The sequence below is a fragment of the Argopecten irradians genome, chromosome 9, assembly GCF_041381155.1.
Source record: "Argopecten irradians isolate NY chromosome 9, Ai_NY, whole genome shotgun sequence".
NCBI classification, from domain to species: Eukaryota; Metazoa; Mollusca; class Bivalvia; order Pectinida; family Pectinidae; genus Argopecten; species Argopecten irradians.
Genome location: NC_091142.1, coordinates 38,212,968 through 38,234,959, shown reverse-complemented (window position 1 = coordinate 38,234,959; position 21,992 = coordinate 38,212,968). Strand labels below are relative to the sequence as shown.

The following is a 21,992-nucleotide window of genomic DNA, read 5'->3' as shown; positions in this document are numbered from 1 at the left end:
CAATGACTAAGATTTGATTATGTTCGGCACACCTCGCGTTTCTGGTTTAAAATCGTATCGGTAAGTCCGAAAGCGCACATGACAGATCATGTGATTGTTCAAAATGGCGGGTAACCTGTTGTTGGTTTTCTGTTTGTTTTTCATTGCTGTTTGCAATGGCAACTCTTCTCCTTCCGTTGCCTACGTATCATACGACAATGGAAAATTCATCATTGCCGAATCATCAAAGCCGACAAACATTATTGCGACAGGACTTTTTCGCAATGAAGTAAATACCACAGGGTAGGTAAAAACTCACAAAATAAAAAGGCCTCCTACACTCCAATCGGACAATATCGTAAACTTCTATGTTAAGTTTCATGAAACGTAGTTGTAGATACAACATATGACATATGTAGATAAAATATACATTGGGAGGGTGGGGTATTCCAACAACTATGTTACACAGATTCACATTTTGACATTGTGGGTGTTGAACTGGTAGCACTGCTTACAAAGCTGGCTATATTGTAGAAGAACAGTGAAAAAACACATAATTACAGTCGAGTACCCTACCAGGAATCGAACCCGGGTCTCCGTTTTGAAAAACTACGGCTCTATAGACGAACCAAAGAAGCGTGCTCCATCAGCTGAGTGACTTATCCAATAATATTAGATCTCGATATTGAGAAACTTCTGATGAGCAATACCGAGATCTAATTCCCGACCCCTATTTTAGTCGAAATACTTGAAGATATTACAAAATGTATGTTAATAATGATATTTTTACTTTCTGTCACCATTATGTAATATGTAACTACTGAGTAAAAATGGCGACCAGGTGGACTTACAAATAGTGGTAGGGGTAAAGAATTGTCTAGATTCTGTGTAAAAGTGCAATAGTGACGTTTTGTATGTTGGATTTAACATATAAAATGTAAACATAACTTGAAATTATGAATTTATATCGGGCCCATTTCTGCACCGTGTGAATCCTGCCTCGATTATTAGAGGTTAAACACAACGTAATGATCAAAAGTGTCTTGTGCTATACCTCTAACAATGTTGGAGTACTGAGTGACCAACCAACAACGTATTAAACTTTTACAATATAGCTAGGCTATAACAAAATCTGATAACACATAGAGGACAAATGTAAACAAAAATGTTATATCTGGTCACAAAATTAGCATACACATTGAAAATCAAATGACGAATCGGCAAAATTAAATATTTTTGTCATCAAAGATCATTTCTGGTGATTTTATTTATTTCATTGTCGCAATATTTGGTACTCGAATCCATGTATACCCTTGTGTACCAATGAAAAAGAGAGAAAATACCACTTTTTAGCCCACCATCATCAGATAGTGGGCTATTCAAACTGCCCTGCATCTGTGGTCCGTCGTCTGTGGTGCATCCTTAAACAATACTTGTTATCACTATTTCTTAAAAACTACTGCAGGGAATTTGTTCAAACTTCACATGGAGGGTCCTCTTGGTCCATATTTGTGCCATACAGATTTTGAGGCTGATCCGAAAAACAAGATGGCCACCAGGCAGCATCTTGGATTTTGGCTGTTGAAGTTTGTTATCGATATTTCTTGAGAATGACGGAAGGGATTTTGTTCATATTTCACATGGAGGTTCCCATTGGTTCCTAGTTGTGCCATAAAAATTTTGAGGCTGATCTGAAAAACAAGATGGGCACCAGGCAGCCATCTTGGATTTTGGCAGTTGAAGTCTGTTATCACTATTTCTTGAAAACTATGGAAGGAATTTTGTTCAAACTTCACAAAAAGAATACCATTCATCTCTTCTTGTGCCATACAGATTTTGAGGCTGATCGATAAAAAAGATGGGCGCCAGCCAGCCATCTTGGATTTTGGCAGTTGAAGTTTGTTATCGCTATTTCTTGAGAATGACGGAAGGGATTTTGTTCATATTTCACATGGAGGATCCCATTGGTTCCTAGTTGTGCCATAAAAATTTTGAGGCTGATCTGAAAAACAAGATGGGCACCAGGCAGCCATCTTGGATTTTGGCAGTTGAAGTCTGTTATCACTATTTCTTGAAAACTATGGAAGGAATTTTGTTCAAACTTCACAAAAAGAATACCATTCATCTCTTCTTGTGCCATACAGATTTTGAGGCTGATCGATAAAAAAGATGGGCGCCAGCCAGCCATCTTGGATTTTGGCAGTTGAAGTTTGTTATCGCTATTTCTTAAGAACTCCTGATGGGTTTGGTTCAAACTTCACATGTAGAGTCCCTTTAGTCCCTTCTTGTGCCATACAGATTTTGAGGCTGATCGATAAAAAAGATGGGCGCCGGCCAGCCATCTTGGATTTTGGCAGTTGAAGTTTGTTAACGCTATTTCTTGAGGTTTACTCAGGGGATTTTGTTCAAACTTCACATGTAGGGTCCTCTTGATCCCTAGTTGTGCCATACAGATTTTGAGGCTGATTGGAAAAACAAGATGGCCTATTTTAGTCGAAATACTTGAAGATATTACAAAATGTATGTTAATAATGATATTTTTTCTTTCTGTCACCATTATGTAATATGTTACTACTGAGTAAAAATGGCGACCGGTTGGACTTACAAATAGTGGTAGGGGTAAAGAATTGTCTAGATTCTGTGTAAAAGTGCAATAGTGACGTTTTGTATGTTGGATTTAACATGTAAAATGTAAACATAACTTGAAATTATGAATTTATATCGGGCCCATTTCTGCACCGTGTGAATCCTGCCTCGATTATTAGAGGTTAAACACAACGTAATGATCAAAAGTGTCTTGTGCTATACCTCTAACAATGTTGGAGTACTGAGTGACCAACCAACAACGTATTAAACTTTTACAATATAGCTAGGCTATAACAAAATCTGATAACACATAGAGGACAAATGTAAACAAAAATGTTATATCTGGTCACAAAATTAGCATACACATTGAAAATCAAATGACGAATCGGCAAAATTAAATATTTTTGTCATCAAAGATCATTTCTGGTGATTTTATTTATTTCATTGTCGCAATATTTGGTACTCGAATCCATGTATACCCTTGTGTACCAAAAAGAGAGAAAATACCACTTTTTAGCCCACCATCATCAGATAGTGGGCTATTCAAACTGCCCTGCATCTGTGGTCCGTCGTCTGTGGTGCGTCCTTAAACAATACTTGTTATCACTATTTCTTAAAAACTACTGCAGGGAATTTGTTCAAACTTCACATGGAGGGTCCTCTTGGTCCATATTTGTGCCATACAGATTTTGAGGCTGATCCGAAAAACAAGATGGCCACCAGGCAGCATCTTGGATTTTGGCTGTTGAAGTTTGTTATCGATATTTCTTGAGAATGACGGAAGGGATTTTGTTCATATTTCACATGGAGGATCCCATTGGTTCCTAGTTGTGCCATAAAAATTTTGAGGCTGATCTGAAAAACAAGATGGGCACCAGGCAGCCATCTTGGATTTTGGCAGTTGAAGTCTGTTATCACTATTTCTTGAAAACTATGGAAGGAATTTTGTTCAAACTTCACAAAAAGAATACCATTCATCTCTTCTTGTGCCATACAGATTTTGAGGCTGATCGATAAAAAAGATGGGCGCCAGCCAGCCATCTTGGATTTTGGCAGTTGAAGTTTGTTATCGCTATTTCTTGAGGTTTACTCAGGGGATTTTGTTCAAACTTCACATGTAGGGTCCTCTTGATCCCTAGTTGTGCCATACAGATTTTGAGGCTGATTGGAAAAACAAGATGGCCTCCAGGCAGCCATCTTGGATTTTGGCTGTTGAAGTTTGTTATGGCTATTTCTTGAGAACTATGGGAGGGATGTTGTTCAAACTTCACATGGATGGTTCCCTTGGTCCCTTGTTGTGCCATACAGATTTTGTGGCTGATTCGAAAAACAAGATGGCCACCAGGCATCCATCTTGGATTTTGATAGTTATGGCAATTTGTCTGCAATTACGGAAGGGATGTCTATCATATTTCATGCGTAGTTTCCCCTTTGGCTTTAGTTGTGCATAGTACCTTTGGGACTGATTGGTCAACAAGATGGCCAACCTGTCACCATCTTGGATCTCACAGCTGATTCTCAGAAAGCAATAAAGCGATCTGTCTTAAATGTCATATGGGGTATATTTAAAAAAGTTTAAAAAGCAGGGAAAAGATCCATCTTTCCATTGTCAGACATAGATCATTCTATGGTGGGCGCCAATATCCCTCTGGGATCTCTTGTTCATTTGTTATATATGCTACATGTATAATTGTTTTCAGACTGAATGAACGTTTTTGCACCTGGTGCACCTTCATCAAGTGAATACTTATCTGCAGACACAATGACACCGTATTGGATTGACTCTATTGAATCTATTTATAATCAGAGCTAGAACTAATACATGTATATACTGTACATGTATATTTCTAGTTCCATATTCTACCCAATAAGTGCCTCCATCTTTCACCAATTTCACTTACCTCAAATAAAATGCAGTTGGAAAAAAAATAAAAAAAATTGTATAGGTTCCTTTATTTAATTTGTTTTTTTAAATGATTGATGACTTAATAATTTTGTGATAGGTATTCCAAATTTTATTCTATAAACCATCCCCTTATTTATTTATTTTTTTATAGATTTTTAAGTGCCCTGAGCGCTTAATGGATGGGTGAAATATGGTACATCTATATTGAAAAAAAGACAATTACAGAAGGAATATGATATGTTTTATACATTAAGGTTTGATTAGTTTTATAACACTTTTGTTCTAGATAAATATAGTAATTGTGGTAATCTTACATTCTTTTGGCAGATGGTCATTTTTGAACCTTACAACATCAGCAGATTATGACAATGAGGATCAGGCGTATGCGGCTGGCTTGGTGGAGGGCTTCATGACTGCAGACTTAATCAAGATGCAGTGGCACAACACTATAGAAGGATACTGTGAAAAACCCTATACTGCTTACTGTACACGTCTACAGGACTATCTGCAACAAAACTTAGACTGGATGAATATGATGATCAGCAAATCCAAGTATGATCCGTACTGGAACATGGTAATGTTGATTGCTCTATAATAATGAAAATGTTAATGTATATATTGTACCACCATTTTGATAATTATCTGATATTAGATCTATGGACATGCCAATTTTATTACTTATGAAATTTTTTATATATTAAAATACAAGAAAAAATATTAGATTAAAAAAAATTGTTATGATAAATCTAAAGATAGACAGCAATAATATAAATAAATATCATATCTAGATAGATATGCCAGTTTGATTCGTAAGAAATCTTGAATATCAAAATATCATTAAGTTTTTAGGTCATCTGACTAGAAGGGTCAGGATGACCTTTTGTCATCATGCACCGTCCGTCGCCGTGCGCCATCCGCCGTGCGCAATCCGCCGTCCACCATCTGCCATGCGCCGTCCACCGTGCATAAACTTTTCATTCAAACGACTTCTTCTCAATAACCGAAAGGCCCAGGGTACTGATATTTGGCCTATAGCATGCTTGGATGAAGGGCTATCAAGTTTGTTCAAATCAATGACCTCGATCTTCATTCAAGGTCACAGGGGTAAAAAATGCTAAAATCTTTAAACAACTTCTTCTCAATAACCAGAAGGCCCAGGGTACTGATATTGAGCATGTAGCATGCTGGGATGAAGGGCTACCAAATTTGTTCAAGTGAATGACCTTGACCTTCATTTAAGGTCACATGGGTCAAATAGGCTAAAATCCTTTAAACAACTTCTTATGAATAACTAAGAGGCCTAGAGACCTGATACTGGGCCCCTGACATGCTTGGATGAAGGGCCATCCAATTTGTTCAAATCAATGACCTTGATTTTCATTCAAGGTCACAGGGGTCAAAAAGGCTAAAATTTTCAAACTACTTCTTCTCAAGAACCAGAAGGCCCAGGGTATTGATACATTGTATTAGGCCTGTAGCATGCTGGGATGAAGGACTACCAAGTTTGTTTAAATGAATGTCCTTGACCATCATTTAAGGTCACAGGGGTCAAATAGGCTAAAATCCTTTACACGACTTCTTGTGAATAACTAAGAGGCCTAGACACCTGATATTGGGCCCCTGACATGCTGGGATGAAGGGCTATCAAGTTTGTTCAAAGGAATGACCTTGATTTCATTCAAGGTCACAGGGGCCAAAAAAGCTAAAATCTTTAAACAACTTCTTCTCAATAACCAGAGTGCCCAGGGTACTGATATTGGGCATGTAGCATGCTGGGATGAAGGGCTATCCAGTTTGTTCAAATCAATGACCTTGACCTTCATTCAAGGTCACAGGGGTCAAATAGGCTAAAATCCTTAAATGACTTGTTCTCGAGAACCAAAAAGTCCAGGTTACTCATATTTGGCCTACAGTATGCCGGGATAAAGGGCTACGAAGTTTGTTCAAATTAATGACCTTGACCTTCATTCAAGTTCACAGGGGTCAAATAGGCTAAAATCTTTAAACGATTTCTTTTCAAGAACTGAAAGGCTAAGGATACCCATATTGGGCCTGCAGCATGCTGGGATGAAGGGCTATCAAATTTGTTCAAATGAATGACCTTGACCTTCATTCAAGGTCACAGGGTCAAATAGGCTAAAATCTTGAAATAACTTTTTTTGTGAATAACTAAAAGCCCTAGAGACCTGATATTTAAATAACTATATTGTGTTGTGCCAATATTCAGATGACCGTTAAGGCCCATGGGCCTCTTGTTAAAAAATTTGTTAGATAGAATAATACAGATTAAAATATTGACGTAAATATTTAAACAGGTTAAGCTGTATCTGATACAAGTTAGTGGGCTTTCTGATGGCTACTTCTACTCACAACTACACAGAACTGGAAAACCAACAACCAATATTGACCCTATGGGACTGTAGTAAGTACATGAAAATGAAGCAAAATTGATCCTGTGACATGCTTGAATGATTTTTTGATCAAATGAATGACCCTGACCTTCAAAAGTATCATACAAAATGTCAACCCAATGGGAGTGAATAGTAAATACATGTAAATAAAACAACTCAAACATGTGACATCATAACATGCTTGAAGAATGATCTTGACCTTCATTCTAGGTCAAAAGTGTTTAAACATATTAATCAAATTCAACTGATAATGTTTCTTTAATTAATAAGTACCACCAAATTAAGAAAAGCTGCATTACTATTAAAAAGTATTGTTGAATTATTGATTTAATTTAGCAAAGAACCTTCCTCTTAGTAGCACAAGAGACACAAACTGTGCAGTACTCATTCATTCCATAATATTTACAACACAAGAAGATACAGTTGCAGAATATTTTAGAAAGTATCTTTCAGCGAGCAGAAGCCAAAGACAAATGTTGACTAGGCTTCATCATTATCAACATAGCTATATTTTGTTATTTTACATTTATTATAATGCTACGTTTCCTCATTTTCAAGCTTTATGCAGGTTGGAGGTGATCTAGAAGATTTGGAGGAAGCTCTACATAAACCTACAAAGTCTCGTGTATTAGGATCCGGCTCCTGCTCGGCTCTTGTCAAACTCCTCCCTGGTGCCAAGGACCTATTTGTCAGCCATGACACTTGGAGCAGCTACATGAGCATGCTTAGAATCCTCAAGAAGTACGACTTTCCTTTCCACAACCCTCTAGGTAATTATCTCTTTTAACAAGTCTGAAAGTGATTATCTCCCTTTCTTTCTTCTGTGAAACTCACTTGACTTATTACAAAATTTTTATCATTCATTTCTTTGCCCTTTATAAGTTCATTAACAACATTTATTTTTTCCATTTAGAAATTTTGGTAAATGTTTATTTCCTCTTCTAGTCAAAGATTAGCATTTTTAGGTAATCTGAATCATAGGGTCAGGATGACCTATAGTCAATGTCTGTGGTTGTGTGTCGTTCCTAATGCATAAAAAACGTTTCATTTTTACAAGTGCTTCTCAATTATTGAAAGGTCCAGTGTACTGATATTGGGCCTGTAGCATGCTGATATGAAGGGCTACCATGTTTGTTCAAATGAATTACCTTTACCTTCATTAAAGTTCTAGACATACACAAATGATGACCTGATAATGCTAGATCTTGACAGGATAGTTTCAGCGTCATTGGTTTCTATATTGTGTGTTTTGTCAGATATTATAGTGCCTGGGTGGGCGATGACCTTTTCCTCGTACCCAGGAACACTGTTGTCAGGAGATGATTATTACCTGCTCAGCTCTGGCATGGTATGTATACAGCAGTTATAGCACTGTGGTCTCAGTGACAATCACGCTATTTTTCTGTGTTACCACAAATTGAGAGTTGATGATCTACATAATAATTCTTATCTTTTTGGTTAGTAACATGTTAAAAGTCTTACTGCCGACACGGGATTACTTCGAAAGGCACAGCTGCATTACTTCCTCTATATGTGAATGGCGTAGTTATCTGTGAATCTATGCAAAGATTGTGAGTGATGAAGCAGTTAATTTATTCAGAGAATGCAGTGCTTGTTTTTGTTTGTCAACAATTTTTATAAACACGGCCATTTCCCCGAAAACAAGCTTCAGAAAAAACGTGCATTCGAACTATCCAATATGAAATCGGTAAAAATCAGTTTCAGTACCGATACATATCTGACATAAGCGCCGTAAAGCAGAACATTTCTAGGAAAAGCATGTTCACACATTTTGCTGTTTTACCTGAAAGATGATATTTAACCTGTTCTTCGTAAACGTGAGCATTTATTGTTAAATTTAATTATGTAGCAGAAGCCATGCATGAAATTAAGGCCCCAAAACAGCACCATTCGTGATTGAGGCCTAGAATCTACATCGACGTCCGTAATTTTTTAGGAAACCACAGAAAATTTAGTTAACTATAAGTCCTTTGTTATATTTCGTAGCTAAATGTATATCTTATTATGAAGAAAGTTGGTTGCATTTACGAAACTGCTGCTGAACATGTTAACATTCAGTTCATAAAATTAGGTCATGCGCATACCGTATTTCACCGCAAATAAGACCCCCCTCCCAGAGAAGAAATAAAGGTCAAAAGTGGAGGGGGGTCTTATTTGCGGACAACCCGCCTGATAACACCGATCTATGAGGTCGCCATCTTGGATTTTTTAATGTCCTGTTATCCCATTCAATTTGTGCCTATAGTGATCAAAGGAACTTCCTCTGTTTGTCTGGTAAGTAATACTCCTATGCCTTTCGAAGTAATCCTATGTCGACAGTAATATGGACATAAACATGTCCATATGAAAGCCAATGAAAATATTACATGTGTCTTGAAAAAGTTTTTATCAAAATTAAACATATGTTAAGTATCTATTACATATGCCTATATCTAAGCTAAAGGCAATATTAGAAAACACCTTAAATATAACCTTCCTTTTTTTATAAGGTCAGCATGGAGACCACCATTGGGAACTCAAACAACAGTATTTGGGATTATGTGAATCCCAGAGGCACTGTACCAGAGGGAATCAGGACGATGGTCTCAAATCGTCTCGCCAAAACAGGCAAGGAGTGGGGAGAGGTATTCCGCCAGTGGAATAGTGGCACGTAAGTTCTTTTCTAAATCAGTATCTGCAGGTAAATTCTTTTCGCTAGAATGGTGAACTTGTAAAATAAACTATATTTGACTTTAGAAGTTAGATGTATGTATTTGAAACTGGTTCATTTTACAATGTACGAAAATCTTACCATTTTATCTTCTACATGTTCAGGTATGTGTGTTTTCCATTTTGTCATATTCTCTAATAGATGTTTAACTTAACACATATCTATTCATAAACCTGACTGTTGGTGTCTCCTTGACACCCATCCTCACATGACCCTGACTGATGCTGTCTCCTTGACACCCTCCACACATGACCCTGACTGATGCTGTCTCCTTGACACCCATCCTCAGATGACTCTTATTGTTGGTGTCTTATTGACACCCATCCTCACATGACCCTGATTATTGCTGTCTTCTTGACACCAATCCTTACATGACCCTGACTGTTGGTGTCTCCTTGACACCAATCCACACATGACCTTGACTGATGCTGTCTCCTTGACACCCATCCTCAGATGACTCTTATTGTTGGTGTCTTATTGACACCGGTCCTCACATGACCCTGATTATTGCTGTCTCCTTGACACCCATCCTCACATGACCTTGATTGTTGATGTCTCCTTGACACCCATCCTTACATGATCATGGCTGTTGTTGTCTCCTTGAAACCAATCCACACATGACCCTGACTGATGCTGTCTCCTTGACACCCATCCTCAGATGACTCTTATTGTTGGTGTCTTATTGACACTGGTCCTCACATGACCCTGATTATTGCTGTCTCCTTGACACCCATCCTCACATGACCTTGATTGTTGATGTCTCCTTGACACCCATCCTTACATGATCATGGCTGTTGTTGTCTCCTTGAAACCCATCCACACATGACCCTGACTGATGCTGTCTCCTTGAAACCCATCCTCACATGACCCTGATTATTGCTGTCTCCTTGACACCCATCCTCACATGACCTTGATTGTTGATGTCTCCTTGACACCCATCCTTACATGATCATGGCTGTTGTTGTCTCCTTGAAACCCATCCTCACATGACCCTGACTGATGCTGTCTCCTTGACACCCATCCTCAGATGACTCTTATTGTTGGTGTCTTATTGACACCAATCCTCACATGACCCTGATTATTGCTGTCTCCTTGACACCCATCCTTACATGACCCTGACTGCTGCTGTCTCCTTGACACCCATCCTCACATGACCCTGATTATTGTTGTCTCCTTGACACCAATCCTCACATGACCCTGACTGCTGCTGTCTCCTTGACACCCATTCTCACATGACTCTGATAGTTGGTGTCTCCTTGACACCCATTCTCACATGACCTTGATAGTTGCTGTCTCCTTGACACCAATCCACACATGACCCTGACTGATGCTGTCTCCTTGACACCCATCCTCACATGACCCTGATAGTTGGTGTCTCCTTGACACCCATCCTCACATGACCCTGACTGATGCTGTCTCCTTGACACCCATTCTCACATGACTCTGATAGTTGGTGTCTCCTTGACACCCATTCTCACATGACCCTGATAGTTGCTGTCTCCTTGACACCAATCCACACATGACCCTGACTGATGCTGTCTCCTTGACACCCATCCTCACATGACTCTGATTGTTGGTGTCTCCTTGACACCCATCCACACATGACCCTGACTTATGCTGTTTCCTTGACACCCATCCTCAGATGACTCTTATTATTGGTGTCTTATTGACACCAATCCTCACATGATCCTGATTATTGCTGTCTCCTTGACACCCATCCTTACATGACCCTGACTGTTGGTGTCTCCTTGACACTAATCCACACATGACTTATTGTTGGTGTCTAATTGACACCAATCCTCACATGACCCTGATTATTGCTGTCTCCTTGACACCCATCCTTACATGACCCTGACTGTTGCTGTCTCCTTGACACCAATCCTCACATGACCCTGGTTATTGCTGTCTCTTTGACACTCATCCTTACATGACCCTGACTGTTGCTGTCTCCTTGACACCAATCCTCACATGACCCTGACTGATGCTGTCTCCTTGACACCCATTCCCACATGACCCTGATAGTTGGTGTCTCCTTGACACCAATCCACACATGACCCTGACTGATGCTGTCTCCTTGACACCCATCCTCACATGACTTTGAATGTTGGTGTCTCCATGACACCCATCCTCACATGACTCTGATTGTTGGTGTCTCCTTGACACACATCCACACATGACCCGTACTGTTGGTGTCTCCTTGACACCCATCCTCAGATGACTCTTATTGTTGCTGTCTCCATGACACCCATTCTCACATGACCCTGATTATTGCTGTCTCATTGACACCCATTCTTACATGACCCTGATTATTGCTGTCTCCTTGACACCCATCCTTACATGATCCTGATTATTGCTGTCTCCTTGACACCCATCCTCACATGACCCTGATTATTGCTGTCTCTTTGACACTCATCCTAAAAGGACCCTGACTGTTTCTGTCTCCTTGACACCCATCCTTACATGACCATGGCTGTTGTTGTCTCCTTGACATCCATCCTCACATGACTCTGATAGTTGGTGTCTCCTTGACATCCATCCTCACATGACCCTGACTGATGCTGTCTCCTTGACACCCATTCTCACATGACTCTGATAGTTGGTGTCTCCTTGACACCCATTCTCACATGACCCTGATAATTGCTGTCTCCTTGACACCAATCCACACATAACTCTGATTGTTGGTGTCTCCTTGACACCCATCCTCAGATGACTCTTATTGTTAGTGTCTCATTGACACCAATCCTCACATGACCCTGATAATTGCTGTCTCCTTGACACCAATCCACACATAACTCTGATTGTTGGTGTCTCCTTGACACCCATCCTCAGATGACTCTTATTGTTAGTGTCTCATTGACACCCATCCTTACATGACCCTGACTGTTGTTGTCTCTTTGACACCCATCCTCACATGACTCTGAATGTTGGTGTCTCATTGACACCCATCCTCACATGACCCTGATTATTGCTGTCTCCTTGACACCCATCCTCACATGACCCTGATTATTGCTGTCTCTTTGACACCCATCCTCACATGACCCTGATTATTGCTGTCTCCTTGACACCCATCCTCACATGACACTGATTAATGCTGTCTCTTTGTAACCCATCCTCACATGACCCTGATTATTGCTGTCTCCTTGACACCCATCTTCACATGACCCTGATTATTGCTGTCTCCTTGACACCCATCTCTCTCACATGACCCTGATTATTGCTGTCTCCTTGACACCCATCCTCACATGACCCTGATTATTGCTGTCTCATTGACACCCATCCTCACATGAGCCTGATTATTGCTGTCTCATTGACACCCATCCTCACATCACCTTAATTATTGCTGTCTCTTTGACACCCATCCTTACATAACCCTGATCATTGCTGTCTCCTTGACGCCCATCCTCACATGACCCTGATTAATGCTGTCTCTTTGACACCCATCCTTACATGACCCTGATTATTGCTGTCTCTTTGACACTCATCCTTACATGACCCTGATTATTGTTGTCTCCTTGACACCCATCCTTACATGGCCCTGATTATTGCTGTCTCATTGACACCCATCCTTACATGACCCTGATTATTGCTGTCTCTTTGACACCCATCCTCACATGACCCTGATTATTGCTGTCTCTTTGACACCCATCCTCACATGACCCTGATTATTGCTGTCTCCTTGACACCCATCCTCACATGACCCTGATTATTGCTGTCTCTTTGACACCCATCCTCACATGACCCTGATTATTGCTGTCTCTTTGACACCGATCCTCACATGACCTTGATTATTGCTGTCTCCTTGACACCCATCCTCACATGACCCTGATTATTGCTGTCTCATTGACACCTATCCTTACATGACCCTGATTTTTGCTGTCTCTTTGACACCCATCCTCACATGACCCTGACTGTTGCTGTCACTTTGACACCCATCCTCACATGACCCTGATTATTGCTGTCTCTTTGACACCCATCCTCACATGACTCTGATAGTTGGTGTCTCCTTGACACCCATCCTCACATGACCCTGATAGTTGATGTCTCCTTGACACCAATCCACACATGACCCTAACTGATGCTGTCTCCTTGACACCCATCCTCACATGACTCTGACTGTTGGTGTCTCCATGACACCCATCCTCACATGACTCTGACTGTTGGTGTCTCCATGACACCCATCCTCAGATGACCTTGATTGTTGATGTCTCCTTGACACCCATCCTTACATGATCATGGCTGTTGTTGTCTCCTTGAAACCCATCCACACATGACCCTGACTGATGCTGTCTCCTTGAAACCCATCCTCACATGACCCTTATTATTGCTGTCTCCTTGACACCCATCCTCACATGACCTTGATTGTTGATGTCTCCTTGACACCCATCCTTACATGATCATGGCTGTTGTTGTCTCCTTGAAACCCATCCTCACATGACCCTGACTGATGCTGTCTCCTTGACACCCATCCTCAGATGACTCTTATTGTTGGTGTCTTATTGACACCAATCTTCACATGATCCTGATTATTGCTGTCTCCTTGACACCCATCCTTACATGACCCTGACTGTTGGTGTCTCCTTGACACTAATCCACACATGACCCTGATTATTGTTGTCTCCTTGACACCAATCCTCACATGACCCTGACTGCTGCTGTCTCCTTGACACCCATTCTCACATGACTCTGATAGTTGGTGTCTCCTTGACACCCATTTTCACATGACCTTGATAGTTGCTGTCTCCTTGACACCAATCCACACATGACCCTGACTGATGCTGTCTCCTTGACACCCATCCTCACATGACCCTGATAGTTGGTGTCTCCTTGACACCCATCCTCACATGACCCTGACTGATGCTGTCTCCTTGACACCCATTCTCACATGACTCTGATAGTTGGTGTCTCCTTGACACCCATTCTCACATGACCCTGATAGTTGCTGTCTCCTTGACACCAATCCACACATGACCCTGACTGATGCTGTCTCCTTGACACCCATCCTCACATGACTCTGATTGTTGGTGTCTCCTTGACACCCATCCACACATGACCCTGACTTATGCTGTTTCCTTGACACCCATCTTCAGATGACTCTTATTATTGGTGTCTTATTGACACCAATCCTCACATGATCCTGATTATTGCTGTCTCCTTGACACCCATCCTTACATGACCCTGACTGTTGGTGTCTCCTTGACACTAATCCACACATGACTTATTGTTGGTGTCTAATTGACACCAATCCTCACATGACCCTGATTATTGCTGTCTCCTTGACACCCATCCTTACATGACCCTGACTGTTGCTGTCTCCTTGACACCAATCCTCACATGACCCTGGTTATTGCTGTCTCTTTGACACTCATCCTTACATGACCCTGACTGTTGCTGTCTCCTTGACACCCATCCTCACATGACCCTGACTGATGCTGTCTCCTTGACACCCATTCCCACATGACCCTGATAGTTGGTGTCTCCTTGACACCAATCCACACATGACCCTGACTGTTGGTGTCTCCTTGACACCCATCCTCACATGACTCTGATTGTTGCTGTCTCCATGACACCCATCCTCACATGACCCTGATTATTGCTGTCTCCTTGACACCCATTCTTACATGACCCTGATTACTGCTGGTGTCTCCTTGACACCCATCCTCAGATGACTCTTATTGTTGCTGTCTCCATGACACCCATTCTCACATGACCCTGATTATTGCTGTCTCATTGACACCCATTCTTACATGACCCTGATTATTGCTGTCTCCTTGACACCCATCCTTACATGATCCTGATTATTGCTGTCTCCTTGACACCCATCCTCACATGACCCTGATTATTGCTGTCTCTTTGACACTCATCCTAAAAGGACCCTGACTGTTTCTGTCTCCTTGACACCCATCCTTACATGACCATGGCTGTTGTTGTCTCCTTGACATCCATCCTCACATGACTCTGATAGTTGGTGTCTCCTTGACATCCATCCTCACATGACCCTGACTGATGCTGTCTCCTTGACACCCATTCTCACATGACTCTGATAGTTGGTGTCTCCTTGACACCCATTCTCACATGACCCTGATAATTGCTGTCTCCTTGACACCAATCCACACATAACTCTGATTGTTGGTGTCTCCTTGACACCCATCCTCAGATGACTCTTATTGTTAGTGTCTCATTGACACCAATCCTCACATGACCCTGATAATTGCTGTCTCCTTGACACCAATCCACACATAACTCTGATTGTTGGTGTCTCCTTGACACCCATCCTCAGATGACTCTTATTGTTAGTGTCTCATTGACACCCATCCTTACATGACCCTGACTGTTGTTGTCTCTTTGACACCCATCCTCACATGACTCTGAATGTTGGTGTCTCATTGACACCCATCCTCACATGACCCTGATTATTGCTGTCTCTTTGACACCCATCCTCACATGACCCTGATTATTGCTGTCTCTTTGACACCCACCATCCTCACATGACCCTGATTATTGCTGTCTCCTTGACACCCATCCTCACATGACACTGATTAATGCTGTCTCTTTGTAACCCATCCTCACATGACCCTGATTATTGCTGTCTCCTTGACACCCATCCTCACATGACCCTGATTATTGCTGTCTCCTTGACACCCATCCTCACATTGACCCTGATTATTGCTGTCTCTTTGACACCCATCCTCACATGACCCTGATTATTGCTGTCTCCTTGACACCCATCCTCACATGACCCTGATTATTGCTGTCTCATTGACACCCATCCTCACATGACCCTGATTATTGCTGTCTCTTTGACACCCATCCTCACATGACCCTGATTATTGCTGTCTCCTTGACACCCATCCTCACATGACCCTGATTAATGCTGTCTCTTTGACACCCATCCTTACATGACCCTGATTATTGTTGTCTCCTTGACACCCATCCTTACATGGCCCTGATTATTGCTGTCTCATTGACACCCATCCTTACATGACCCTGATTATTGCTGTCTCTTTGACACCCATCCTCACATGACCCTGATTATTGCTGTCTCTTTGACACCCATCCTCACATGACCCTGATTATTGCTGTCTCCTTGACACCCATCCTCACATGACCCTGATTATTGCTGTCTCCTTGACACCCATCCTCACATGACCCTGATTATTGCTGTCTCTTTGACACCCATCCTCACATGACCCTGATTATTGCTGTCTCTTTGACACCCATCCTCACATGACCCTGATTATTGCTGTCTCCTTGACACCCATCCTCACATGACCCTGATTATTGCTGTCTCATTGACACCTATCCTTACATGACCCTGATTTTGGCTGTCTCTTTGACACCCATCCTCACATGACCCTGACTGTTGCTGTCTCTTTGACACCCATCCTCACATGACCCTGATTATTGCTGTCTCTTTGACACCCATCCTCACATGACTCTGATAGTTGGTGTCTCCTTGACACCCATCCTCACATGACCCTGATAGTTGATGTCTCCTTGACACCAATCCACACATGACCCTAACTGATGCTGTCTCCTTGACACCCATCCTCACATGACTCTGACTGTTGGTGTCTCCATGACACCCATCCTCACATGACTCTGACTGTTGGTGTCTCCATGACACCCATCCTCAGATGACTCTGACTGTTGGTGTCTCCATGACACCCATCCTCAGATGACTCTTATTGTTGCTGTCACCTTGACATCTTTCTTCATGTGACAGACACTATATGTATATGCCTATGTTAACATGTTGTGGTGGAAGTAATACCCACCTACTGAAAAATAGTGCACTTCTGTTTTATACAAAGTTGGGTTTATTTATTATGTCTTATTAACAATAAGAGTTACAAAAGCATAATATACAAGGTTTAGGAAGTGGGAAAATGCTGGAACACTTAGAGAAAAAACATCATGCAACTGCACTTAGGATTCAAACTAAACAGTTCTATCACCTTAACCACTTAATCCAACTATGATCCTAGTAGAAATTATATCCATCTGTTGTAGTAGTCAACTTTATAAAAACACTCCTATTGTTGGAGAGGAAAGTCTAGCTTTTGGTGATAGAAATATTGTGTAAGAGGAAAGTCGAGCCTTGGATGATAGAAAATTGTTCATCTGTTCCGAATTTGCATATTACAGAGTTATCTGCACTTGCGGGTAGGTATTGATTGTGACGTCATGTGTTTGAGAGCGTAACGTCATACGTTTCGGAGAAAACAACGTGAATTGCGCTCACAACGTAATGACGTAACAATCGATACCTACCCACAAGGGAACTAACTCTGTAATATGCAAAGACGGAATAACCATTTGTTATAGGTATAATAACCAGTGGATGATCGTGGATTACAAACAGTTTGTGGTCGGCAAGGAAGACATGACTGGTCTCCTGTTTGTTCTTGAGCAAATTCCGTTAGTATTAACTTATCTTTCCACGAGGATTTAACTATTCATGGTTAATTTCAACAAACTTAGATTTCTGCAAATCAAAAGAAATAAAGAGCCTTCATAACTAATGTGCAAACATTTTTATCTATAAATTTGTAACAAATGGATGAAAGAGAGATTTTTTTTACCACAACATTAAATAAATTTATAAAAACAAACTTCTCTTATTAGAAGGAATAGAAAACAGAAATGTTTTCTTGTGTTTCAGGGGGCTGATCGTGTCTGAAGACATGACTCAATGGCTTCTGAACCAAACTTACTGGGGGAGTTACAATGTACCGTAAGTATTACCAACGAACTTCTTTGTCAATTTTTGTTTGAAACAGACACCCTTAACACATAACTTATTGTCCATATCCTTTGTTAATGAGAACAATAATCTACAATAATATTTCAATTCTTTGATGACTTAAGCATAACAAGATTAATTTGGTTTGCTTTGATCAGTTGTCCTATTAACAGCCAGGGACATTTAAGGTTATGCCAGGTTTAGATGATGGAGGAAAGCTGGAGTACCAGAAGAAAAAGCACTGACCAGTGGTCAGTACCTGGCACCTTCCCCACATGCGATTCAAACTGCCAACTCAAAGGTGTAGGACATATGACATGTCAGGCGGTCTTAACCTCTCGGCCCCTAGATTTGGTTTTATATTTAGTTCATTAGTTACCTAACAATGGGACTGTGTATCTATTTTACAGGTATTTTGCCGCGGTATTTAAAGGTAGTGGGATGCCCGCTATGGTGAAGCGATATGGTGATTGGTTTACCTGGGATAAAACTCCACGAGCCCTCATCTTTAAACGGGATCATCACAAAGTCGTCGATCTAAACTCCATGATCAAACTGATGAGGTGAAATATTTACTCTCTCAAAACTGACTATATTATCTGTACATCAAAATTGATGCAATTTTTGGTTGTTGTTTTTGATCTTTTCATTTTTATTGTATTTTGAAGCCTTGTTGATTTAGAAAGTTATTGGGCAAACAGTTTAAATTTCATCTTCCAGTTATCAAATCCCTGGATATATGTGTAGTCTTTTTGTATGAATTGAAAAATATTGTGCTATGTATGTTTCTTTGCTCTTTTAATTGAGGGAGGAAAACATGTAACTTAAAACATCATGTAATGCGTTTATTTGATAGGTCAAAAGTTTTTCTTTGAATTGACCAGTAGTATGGGATCATGGCTGAACATTGTCTGTGTGAGTAAAGCTGTACATGTATGTCCCATCCCAATGTACTTAATGACTGGAGTATAACGATATAACGATATATCAAACATTATTTGTTTTACAGGTACAATGACTATACCCACGATCCCCTGTCACGGTGTAACTGCACGCCACCCTACAGTGCTGAGAATGCAATATCTGCCCGATGTGATCTTAATCCTGCAAACGGCCAGTATCCAATCAGTGCTCTAGGTCATAGGTCACATGGAGGCACTGACATGAAGGTATGAATAGTATACACTCTTATTCTTCATTTTGATCAACACAAATTTTTGTATAGACTTTATATGTCTGATTACTACATTTAAATAGATATAAAACTCTGATTGCAGTTTAAATCTTGTTTTTGAAGCACATAGTCGATTTGTATTTTACCAATGAGTGTAGTTGTACCGAATAAAATTAATCACTAGCGTGTTGGTTAAATCTACTTATATTCAAAGTTAACTTACTATTTCTTAATACTGATCACTTAAGCACAAGGCTACTTCATATGTAACAATTCTGAAAAGTAAAGGTACAGATTATATATTTAAAAAATAAATATCTTGTTTGCCGTAATTAACACCCAGGGCGCTTAAAAAATTGTAAGAAAGGGGGGGGGGCGCTTATTAATGAAGCAAAATGTACGTTGTGGACGAAAAAAGTCGGCCATATTTAAAATACATAGTACATTAACTTGTTACAGTAAAACTGCATATGCCTGTTTTCTTTTGAGACACATTATTGTCGTGATTCACATGTAAAAGACTCGCAGGTCCCATATGATATTGGATACAGTTATGATGTTAGGGGGAGGTGAGCTAATTACGGCGAATACAGTACAGCAATTTCTCATTTGATTGTGGTGTAATGAATGTTATGTAATCTCTTTGGTCCAGGTGACCAGCGCTGAACTGTTCCAAAAACACACCTTTGTAGCAGTCAGTGGCCCCACAGCTGACCAACAGCCTCCGTTTCAGTGGAGTAAAGCAGACTTTGAAAGTGGATGTCCACATGACGGTCATCCTGACCTTTTCAACTTTGACCCCATCAAGTTTGATGGCTCAACCGACTTCCTCCCTTATCCTTAAACTGGAGAGCAGTTGCCTAAACTCCAAATACCTTGCTGAAGATGAAAAGTACTGGAAAATTAGTTATTGAACCCTGTATAAATACAGTTTCTCTTCATATTCATCCACCACAAGAAAATTGTCTTCATTGATTAATGTGATGTTTGTGTCTAACTTGAATACCATTGAATACCATTGATTCCAATGTTTAGATCCCTGTATTTAAGAATTGCTATTAAGATTATGAATTAGGGTAAATATTAAATTTTTGCAAAAAATTATGTTTATCTAACTTTTAAATTTCTATTACAATGGATTTTATTTTGTAAGTTTATATGAACGAATTATACATTTAACTTAACCATTGAGCATAGCAAAACTGCTATAATATCTCAAAATGTCCAGAACTGTGATATAACTTTGTGAATGATAGATGTGAAGATATGGTTCAAACCACCAATGTATTACGATAATTATGATAGTGTAACCAATCAGCTTTCCTTTAATTAATTATCATGGTATTAAACTGTAACCAATCACCCTCCCAATTACTCAACATAATTTTCTGTAACCAAAAGACCACCCTCTAATCAGATATGTTGACGATATTTATTCATTTTTACAACATTCCTGTAATTCAGATGTTTGATGAGTAATTGGTACATATATTATACACAAGACTATATAATATAACGAGAACATGTTATACAGTATGGTGATATTTATGGATGTACACCAATACACAGACCAATGTCTTTCAAATCTCCTTGGAATGTTTATAACCTGTTCAGCACCCAGGTAAGTGTAAGGTACTCAAGGTTTGGCTTTACCTTGGACTATTAATCTTGCCCAGTTAGAAAGGCCATGAAAGATTGATGATTGGTGTATAGTGACAAACTGCTACCGGGGTATTTCTATTTCTTTGTTTCTGATGGACTCATGACCTCAAGGAGGTTAAGCATATTGCGTGTGTATGCGTGTGTGTGTGTGCGTGCGTGTGTGCGTGTTATGGTATGTCATTGTGTACCAGTATGTGTGCAAGTTGTCTCATCCTTGATATTCTAGATATTCTATCACTATTGGTATATCATAGCAAAACTGAAGGCTCCGTGTGTGACAACAGATGATATAGGTAGTTTGGCCTTATGATGTTCATCTAAAGGATCAAATAATGGTACACTATAATAAAATAGGCATCTTCCTCTGTAACTTAAAAGGATATCTGATTGGCCAGTTTAGCTGCCTTCAGTTTTGCTTCAATATTATACATGGGTGTAAATAACAGCAATAGTAACACCTGGAGTATCAAAGATGGGTTGCCTAGCTTTTTTCTGTTAGGCCAAGACAAGTGTGTTTGACAGAAAACCAATTTCAGCGATTCTTTTAGTTGCATCCCTTATTAAGTGTATTAAAACTGTATTCTAATATATTTCATTACCTAATTATTCTTTTTATATAATGAACATGAACTTGTTGTCTAATATTTTTCTATGTAATGCTGTTCAAAATTCATGATTAATTAAAAGACAAGAGAAACACTGCTGAAAGTTTTCTTCGTCATTTAAAGTATGTTTGGTGCTAAACTATCTGAACATGAGAAGGAAATACTTAGTAGCTAAATTCACTTCAGATCACTGCA

General features: G+C 40.0%; 1 protein-coding gene across 1 annotated transcript; it reads left to right on the top strand.

Moving 5' to 3' along the window:
• Positions 1-64: 64 nt before the first annotated feature.
• LOC138332263 (putative phospholipase B-like 2) lies at positions 65-21,892 on the top strand. The gene is made up of 11 exons (XM_069280284.1): positions 65-282; positions 4,799-5,045; positions 6,787-6,893; positions 7,441-7,652; positions 8,139-8,230; positions 9,393-9,553; positions 17,939-18,031; positions 18,276-18,347; positions 18,767-18,919; positions 19,366-19,525; positions 20,183-21,892. The coding sequence occupies exons 1-11, from the start codon at positions 104-106 to the stop codon at positions 20,372-20,374; spliced, it is 1,668 nt and encodes a 555-aa protein (XP_069136385.1). The 5' UTR covers positions 65-103; the 3' UTR covers positions 20,375-21,892.
• The last annotated feature ends 100 nt before the right edge of the window (positions 21,893-21,992 follow it).

What these genes read in the sequence shown, in the direction of transcription:
- LOC138332263 (XM_069280284.1), top strand. Translation starts at nt 104, where the DNA reads ATGGCGGGTAACCTGTTGTTGGTTTTCTGTTTGTTTTTCATTGCTGTT. An exon ending in ATTGACCCTATGGGACTGTA is followed by an intron (nt 6,894 to 7,440) that starts GTAAGTACATGA and finishes CTCATTTTCAAG; the next exon opens with CTTTATGCAGGTTGGAGGTG. An exon ending in TCCTTTCCACAACCCTCTAG is followed by an intron (nt 7,653 to 8,138) that starts GTAATTATCTCT and finishes GTGTTTTGTCAG; the next exon opens with ATATTATAGTGCCTGGGTGG.